The sequence below is a fragment of the Macrotis lagotis genome, chromosome 1, assembly GCF_037893015.1.
Source record: "Macrotis lagotis isolate mMagLag1 chromosome 1, bilby.v1.9.chrom.fasta, whole genome shotgun sequence".
Lineage (NCBI taxonomy): Eukaryota > Metazoa > Chordata > Mammalia > Peramelemorphia > Peramelidae > Macrotis > Macrotis lagotis.
In genome coordinates this window covers 921132461-921141787 of record NC_133658.1, presented here as the reverse complement: position 1 = coordinate 921141787, position 9327 = coordinate 921132461, and the positions used below count along the sequence as shown (strand labels likewise).

Below are 9327 nucleotides of genomic sequence, written 5' to 3'. Positions count from 1 at the left end.
TTCCCCATTGTCTCATGAAGATCAGAGTCACTGTTAAGGAATTAGATAAATTATCCTTCAGGCGTTCTTTACCTAGGAGTTACCATAAATTTTCCCAGCACAGTAGAGGTCACTAGCTGTTCTGCTGAGCTCAAGTATCATATATCTCTCTCTGTCTAAAATTGGAAAGAACAAAAAATGATGCAGCTTTTATAAGCATTAAATAAGGGTTTGAAAGTCTGATGAGATGAATCTGATGCCTTCATATCAAACTGAATATGAAGATGAGAAATCACGAGTTTTTCAGAATGAATCACAGGTTATTAGACTGAGGGAATGGGAAATGATTTTGCTCTTGACAGTTATAGTGAAGTTGGGAGGTAGGCAAACTGTAGGGGAAAGGCAGTGTGCTTGCTTTTGGACATTTTGAATTTAAGATGTCTCCTATGTATCTAGTTTGAGTTTTCTGATTGTTAAAATTCATGATTAAATTTTAGCAGGGAGGTTGAACAGAAGAACTACATTTGAGACTCATTACCTTAGATAATTAATTAAATCCACTGGAGTCAATGGGATCATTTTGGAAGTAGTATAAAGGGTTAAGAGAAGAAGACCCAGGATAGAACACCATGATACACCTTTGATTACTGGACATGCTCTCCAGTAGCATCCAGTAAAAGAGATGGGAAATGAATGGTCAGATGAGTTAGAAGAGAAGCAGGAGAAAAGAGTATCTTGAAAAATGAAAAATAACAGACCTTCAAGGAGGAAAAAAGGAAACAATATTGTCAAAGGCTTGAGAAAGTCAAAGAGAATGATGGAACAAATTATTTGGCTTTGTCAACAAGGATATCATTAATATTTTTGGAGAGAAGGGTTATGGTGAAATAATAATACTGAATTCTGTATTGTAAAAACTTAAGAAGGGAGGAGGAGGAGGGAAATATACCCAAGTATTGTAGCTATTGTAACTTTTCAAGAAATTAAGTCAGAAAAGGCACACATGAGATTTATAATTATCAATGAGAATGAACGGTTGAAGTAAGGGTTTCAGATAGCTTTATGTTGTTTGTGTTTTCCAGATGTAGATAATAGGCGATGAGGAGGTGGACTTGAAAATAAAGAAAATAAGTGAAATATTAGAAATATTAAATAGATAAGAATTTTCTGGAGGAAACAGGAAAGAATGGATTCTTTGAGCAGGTAAAGGGCATAGTCTTATAAAGATTAAGCTACTTCATGTTTTGAGATCGAGTCAAGGGGGGAGTATTTGTAAAAGGCTTATTACTGAAGTGAGATGAAGAAGAGAAGTGAAAAGGAGATTATTGCCTCATTTTTTTCTGAAAAAAATATGAGAACAAAATTTCAGTTGCCATGGGGTGGGGGGCGAGATTCATTTGAGGCTTAAAAAAGTGATGAAAAATAGCAGTGAGGATGAAGTTGCAATTCTTAATTAACAATGTGCAGTAGCCCTGTTAACATGATTATAGGATTTCCTTTATTTTTGCTCAATAGAATATAGTAGGGAAGTTTGCAGAGGATGGGAATCATTCAGTACTGAGTACAAACCATCAAATGATAAGTGACAGAAGGATTCAAGGAAAGAGAGTGTGGAAAAAAGCACATTAATATTCTCTAAGAGTAACTATAAAAAAGTCGAATGTTCAGGTTCCCAAGGACCGGATCTTTTATAGACAGAAAACAGAAGAGTTAGGTCAGAAATATAGAAAAAAAACAAGAAGCTGAAATTGGATAAGTTGAAGAAAAAATTGATTATATAGATCTTTATACATTTTACGTGTATCTACATGTATTTGTAAACGTATGAAATTCAAAGGGTTTTGCTTCATTCGATTATGAATCTTTTATTATGTGCTCAAAAAATTCTTAGCTTAACAAGTGATAAACATAGATTTTATACTGATATTTATGTGAGGAGAGAGATGAACTCACACATGAACCAATGATGCATAATCAACTAAAGTTGATTTAACGTGTAAAGAGCCCCCATCCAAAGTCTATTGGACTTTGGTATCAGTCTATTTGGTATCAATCTGTCTGTTATGATTAGAAAGTTCTGCACTACAGATGATAATAAGACAAGTGTGATCATGGAAAGCTAGCTCCATGTCATTTTTCCTTTAATTGATGATCACGTTCCTTGTAGTGGAGATGACACATATATATGAAAAGTTTCAATTTATTTTGATACCTCCAGGCTAAGCAAGTGTCCATGTAAGGGATCTAATCAGGATCTATACCTTGTGCCAAATGCTCCTGCCTAAGGTAAGAAGTAACCTATACATCATATGAACATTCACTGACCCCTTATGCAGGGGGAATGGGCTATGCTTAAACCAATATATGATTCTCCTACTAATATATCAATTTCTTCCCACAAGATCAAGGTCTATAAACCAATGATATACTGTATTTCACCATTCCTTTCTGTATATTTGGGCAAATTCTTTCAAATGTGGTGCCAGCAGATTTTCAGATTGTGAAAACTACAGGAGTCCACTTCATTATGATGGATGATGGACCCTTTTATAAAGTGACATTGGCTCAGAGTTTTGCCTCAGTCTATTTTTATGGTAATCAGGACAACTTTAATACCCCACATAATTACTTAGTTGTATTCAGCACTTCTAAACAGAATAGTCAAGATCATCTGCAAACACTCCATCTATAGTGAGGTTTATCAATTGTCAGTGAAAAAGAGAAATGGTTGTAGCCATTTGTCTCTGTGTGTTTATCTGCGTGTGTGTGTGTGTAAACTGCTGTGAATAGTATGGAGAAACTGGATTCCCTATAGTTGGACAGTGAGTAAATCAATGACAATATTAATATATGATATAAAAACAATAGAGATTTCAGTACATTTGATACAGCAAATATGATGTGATATAGCTGTGAATCACAACTTTTGAGTAGTCTATTATTATTACATTAATATTAGGCTGATACTATGTGCCTACAAGATTGAACAGAACTCAGGAAAAAAATTAAAAAATCAAAAAAGCTCACAATAGAAATTCCATGGAGAGAAACATATTAGAATTGCACAGTTTATTTCATTGTATATTTAAGGGCAGTAAGAAGCATCATAATACTTGAATTCTACTTAGGATAATTTCTATACATTTCTGATAGGCCACCATGAGACATCAAATCTAATATTAAATACATATTAATTTCTTTGCATAAATATCTTCCCTAAAACCTTCTTCAGAGCACATAAGACATCTTTATTTCTGAGGCTGTAGATGATAGGGTTGAGCAGGGGAGTGAGAATGGTATATGAAATCGCTAAGACTTTGTCCTGACCTGGTGTATGATATGATCTTGGTCTCATGTATGTAAAAGTAAATGGACCATAGTACATGAATACTACCACGAGGTGGGAAGAACAAGTGGAGAAAGCTTTTTTCTGGGCTTCCATAGATTTGATATGAAGCACAGTATGGAAAATCTGTCCATAGGATGCAAGGATGAAAGAAAATGGAATTAGAAGGAAGATTACACCACTCACATTAATTCCTCTTTCATACCGTGATGTGTCAACACAGGAGAGTTTCACCATGGCTGGAAGCTCACAGAAAAAGTGGTCAATGGTTTTTGCTCCACAAAATGGGAGAAGCAATACATAAGTTGTATGAATTGTGGAGTTGAGGATTCCCCAAAGCCAGCATCCAGCAGCCATTAGGACACAAATTTGATGGTTCATAAACATAGGGTAATGCAGTGGGTGACAGATGGCTACATAGCGATCATAGGACATAGATGCAAGAAGAAGGCATTCAGCACCCAAAAAGAGGAGAGAAAGAAAGATTTGAAACCCACAACCAGCAAATGTGATGGAATTCCTGCCAGTTATGAAGTTACTGGCCATCAAGGGAACAATGTTGGAGATGTGAAAGATATCTGTAAAAGAGAGATGACTGAGAAGGAAATACATTGGAGTGTGTAGTCGGACATCAAGGTAGATAACAAGAATCAAGACTGCATTTCCCATAATTGCCAACATAAAAATAATGAGAATAAGTATTAAGAATAGCAATCCATACTGGTTTGGATCCAATATTCCTAGTAAGATGAAATCTCTATCAAAAGTCTGATTCTTTTCATTCCACATCATGATTATTTTGCTTTTTCACCTTAAGTCGAAAAGACAAGTTTTAGAAAAGAGATAATATTGGGTTAATGCAAAGAAGAGGACTGTATCTGTGATTAAAATTGATGATTGTCACAAAAACAATTGCAATAGAAATAAATCAATTAAATATATTACTTTAATTAACAGAGTCCTTGGGATGAAGTTCCGAAAAAAATCAGACGGGTTCATTTGATTAGTTCTATATTCATATTTGTTTCCTTACTGATTTCTTACTATGATAGGCAACTATAAACTGAATCAGTCTTTTAATACCTGACCTTTCCTTCTATTTGAGTAGCAAAAAACATTTTTCAATTCCAAGGAAGAGATCAGAAACTATAAAGTTTTGGGAGAGAACTGTTTGTAAATTTTGAAATTACATCAGAATCAAAAGCAAATATTTCCCTGAGTTATCAAATAATAGTTTGTTCAACATCATCATCCCTGCCATTCCCATAATTATTATTTAAAAACATTTTTAATTTCATTGTATAGGATGAAACTATCATTCCATAACATATTTATCATAAAAAATATTGAAAATGAAATTGTAAATTTAGTATAACTTGCTATCCTTTTAAATATATAATGAAGTTATTTAAATTTCTATTATCTCAATTTTCCTCTTTTCTTCACAATCAATCCTACATAGAATCAAAGGTGAATGTTTATAAGTAAATTATTTATATTTGCTTCTTTTTCATGAGTTCTTTCTTTGGAAACTGTTAGAGGCTTTTTCATTTATTGGTTTATTCATAGTTTTTGTATTAAATATAATCACAATGATAAAATTGCTTAAGAAAGACATACTTAAAGTGATATCACTGATGCTATAGATGATATCTTGGTTCTGCTATTCTTGCTCTTCATTTTTTTGTGCCTATATTTACATGACTTTCTAAAATCATTGAGCTCAAGATGTCTTTTAGCATAGAAGTATTTCATCACAACTATACGCCACAGCTATTTCAGTCATTTTCCTATTAATGGGAATCCATGCAAATTCCAGTTTTTTCAATATGAAAGAGAACTGCTATACTATAAATAACCCATTCACCTTTTTTTCTTTTTTTCCAGTCGATGAGCATTTATTTAGTGTCAATCTCTCCTGTAGTGGAGTCTACAATCACATAATTATGTACAAACAACTTGTATACAGTGAAAGTAGAAAATAATTAAAAGAGAGAAGGTATTAGAATTAAGAGGATAAAGGTTTCCTACTATAGGTCAGATTTTGGTTGACTATGTACTATTCTTCCTCATATTTTCTTATTACTTTCTAAGAATACCATTCCTGGATTGTTCTGCTCTGATCACATTTGACTGAGAGGACTCCTTTTTTTCTGTATCCCTTATTTATTTGAAAGCTTCTTGTAAGCAATTTACAACTTTTAAATTATAACACTATGAGGATATTAGTCACTTATCTGGCAAAATTATTCTTTTCCTGACTTTAACAGGGAATAATCATCATTCTTTCATTCTGGAACTGTTCCAGGATTAAAGCAGAAGATATTCATTACAACTCAGTCTAATATTTTCCCCAAACAATGTTGGATCTTCCCTCTTCCATAGAGAAAGCAAGCTCTCCCTCACACCACACCAAAGAAGTGAATACTTTGTAAGGAACAGGGGGAAAAGGAACATTCAGTTTGATGGAAAGACAAATTTAATATCTGCCACAAAGAACTTGTATTCTGTTATCTCTGCACCTAGGAGGCAGGAGAAGGACTAAGGTAAATATTGTCCCATTTCCCCAGTCGTATCTCATCTCCTGACCTATTTGTCCTTCAGCATACTTAGCTATAATTCTTTTAGATGCTACAGTCTAATGGGTGGAAACATAAAAAAAAAAAAAAACCCATAAAATATCACTTTCAGGGAGTCTAAAAATTTCTCCCAAAGCCTGAAATCCAGGAATTCTATAATACAGCTTGCTAAAGTGATGTACAAACATTTTAGGAAAATGTCTGAGTGTAAAAGAAGACAGAAAAATCAACCAATGTGTACTAGGGAATAAGAGCACCGACTGACCTGAATGAGGTAGTGAGACATTCACCGCTAGATATTTACTTGTGCAGCGTGTTGCAAAGGAACCACCATTTATATTGGGTAGAGAAGCAGTTGATCTCCAAAGTCTCTCTCAATTCTTCATTTGAGGATTTCAGATTTACTAAAAAGAAACATTCAACTATCAAGGAGGCTGAGGTAGTTACTGCATTAAAACTCCAATCACTTTTTTTTTCTTTAGAAACAGTTGCATACACTAGCTTCATTTAGACACTGCTCATGTAAATGTTGTCTTTCCTCTAAAAATATAAGTAAAATTTCACACAATTGGAAATCAGAAAAAAGAGGCAATATTGGATTTTTGAATTAAAATTTCTGATTTCCAATTATCCTGCTAATTATAGTACTCAGGAACTCAAATCACATTATAGAGATTTAATTTTCTGATATATATATATATATATATATATATATATATATATAGAGAGAGAGAGAGAGAGAGAGAGAGAGAGAGAGAGAGAGAGAGAGGGTAGGGAAGGGGAATAAAAAACTTCTAAGATCTTCCCCAAGTCTAAATCAACTATCAGAGCATTCTGCAGTAAGCAACATTGCATAAGGGAATGAGAATCACAAAGACCTATGTGGAAGTCAGACAGCAGGTGCCTCACCAAGTGTGAGACATCCCCGCCCTACTATTCACTTAACCTCTCTGAGTTTCAGTGTTTTCAGTTATAAAATGTTGATAATAACAATAATAACTACTCCACATTTGCTCTGAAAATCAATTGAGGTAAAGAGGCAAAGAATGAAAAAACACACATTTTTGTAAGGCATTGCAATATACCTGGTACTGCAAGCATTCCAAATGGCAAAACACTATTGAAATATCTTTCATTACTGTTTCTACAGTAATTCTTACTCTGTGGTCCAATTTTTGTGAAAATGCAAGAATGGAATCCAAAAATCCTCAAACCAGCATCCTAAGTCCCAGGATACCCTCACCCTTACATGTCTTCTGTGAGACTCCAACAAAGCGAGCAGATCTCTGTGCCATCTACAAATGCTCAATCGCTTGATATTAACTAAATTAAGAAATACTGAAACATTTTAAATTTATATTTTCAACCTGCTTTTTTTAGTAACTTGCCTGTTCACCGTAATCAGAACAATCTGGTGGAAAAACAGCCTATGAATGGAGAAAGTGAATGTTGGTACTGGATTTTTGTTGCTTTCCACCAATCTATAAATCCCAAGGATATATGGGTTCATTGTTGCTTTCCACTAAATCTCTAAAGTCCAAGGATGCCCGGAATTTGTAGTGCGACTGTTGAAGTAGATGCATATTTGTTCATCTGAATCAATGTTCAAGTCCCTTTTGGGATTTATAACCAACCTTTAGAGATTTCATCTACACAGTTCATAGATTTTACAGACTAAATTGAAGTTTTTTTGCAACCTCATGGAGGATGTAACAGGGAACTTTATACAGAGTAACTAGATGAGGGCAAATAGGTTGGTCAAGGACATTTTGTTCATGGCAAGTAAGGACTCATTAAAGGACCTGGGGATGTGAGGACATCCAAGTGTTCCTTCCGCTTCTTGATAGCATTTATAAAGGGTTTTGCTATTTCCAAACATAATTTCATGTTGTTCTCCCCTACACTTTGGGCTGTTCTTCAGTTTTTTCTGCCAAGTTTGATTCTTAGTGCCTCCAATTTAGCATGTTCATGGCAAGGATACTGGATATCTATGAATAGAACACTATTCCTGGAATTCAGAAAAAACCCTCTTCCTGAATTCAGACCTGGTCTCACAACACTAACTAAATATGTGACCCTGGATAAAGAATTTAAACTTTTTTGATGCAAATTATTTCTACTGTAAAATATATTCGAGTATGAAAATGGCATTTTTGGATACTATATACTATACTATATACTATATACTACATATACTATATATATAGTTTCCAAAAAATGCCATTTTCATACTCGAATTTATTTTACAGTAGAAATAAATTGCATCAAAAAAGTTTAAATTCTTTATCCAGGATCACATATTTAGTTAGTGTTGTGAGACCAGGTCTGAATTCAGGAAGAGGGTTTTTTTCTGAATTCCAGGAATAGTGTTCTATTCATAGATAGCAAAATCTTTTTAAGATCAGTCTTCCACTGCCGTATGCTTGCAGTATAGATTTTCAACTACATTTTAACTAAAGTAGTAAATATTGAAACTGTCATCCCATTCATGAAACAAGCGACAAAGACCAGAATCAATTATCTGATTGGTGGCTGATGGGTCCAAAAAAAAGATTACTTGAATGAATTTCCTTTTTTTTTTTAAATACATTCATTCAAAATAAGTCTAGGGCTATATTTTGACAGGAAGTAAAGATCAGGACCAGATCATAAGTTCAATGGTCTTTATCCTTATTGGTAATGGTGTCATTTTTCTTAATATGTCAACAAAGACATTTTTAACTAAAACATATGATAATCATAGAAATAAAAGTATTTCCCTGTAAACATTTGGTGGATTGATTGAAATCATGGGCTCCTTTCTCTTCCTTGGCTTCTGAAATTAGATATTTTAAGCAAGTGTGTTCGACTAGAGTAGAATATGTTGAAGGGAGTTATATGAAATTAGACCAAGAATATATGTTCAACTAAACTTATGAAGTATTTTGAAGGAAATGGAAATTAAAATTTCATTCTAGTTATTCTATTGACTCAGTGAAGCATCTTAGGCAAAGCAATAAAATGGTTAGACACATGTTTGAGAGCAATGATTACAATGATGATCAGAAAAACAATTGGAGTTTGAGTACATATACTCATTTAATTTCTCATCATCAAATGGAGATGCTCAAAGTTACCAAAAATCAAATTCTTCCAGATCCAACAAAACTAAAATGACTTTATATATTGCATAAGACAATGGATAAAGAGGCTCATCATCAGAGTTGACACAAATGTGATGAATTTTTTAATCCATAGTATTTCAAAATGACCACCTTTAATACAAGAAAGAAATGAAACAAACTATCCAATGATAAAAGCTCATAATGATTTTCATAAATTTTTCTTTCCAAATTAAATCACAAAATATTACCCACAGTTTTTAATATATTTCCTATAACATATTTGAGTTGTTATTCAGAGAAAATATACAGACTTTCAGGG

The 9327-nt window shown here is 33.5% G+C and overlaps 1 protein-coding gene across 1 annotated transcript; it reads right to left on the bottom strand.

The window, feature by feature from the left end:
- Positions 1–3169: 3169 nt before the first annotated feature.
- Positions 3170–4114, bottom strand: LOC141492703 (olfactory receptor 2AJ1-like). Its single transcript, XM_074193317.1, has one exon. It carries the CDS (start codon positions 4112–4114, stop codon positions 3170–3172), a length of 945 nt encoding a protein of 314 aa, XP_074049418.1.
- Between the last annotated feature and the right edge of the window lie 5213 nt (positions 4115–9327).

Coding starts and splice junctions, on each gene's coding strand:
- LOC141492703 (XM_074193317.1), bottom strand. CDS start 4,114: ATGTGGAATGAAAAGAATCAGACTTTTGATAGAGATTTCATCTTACTA.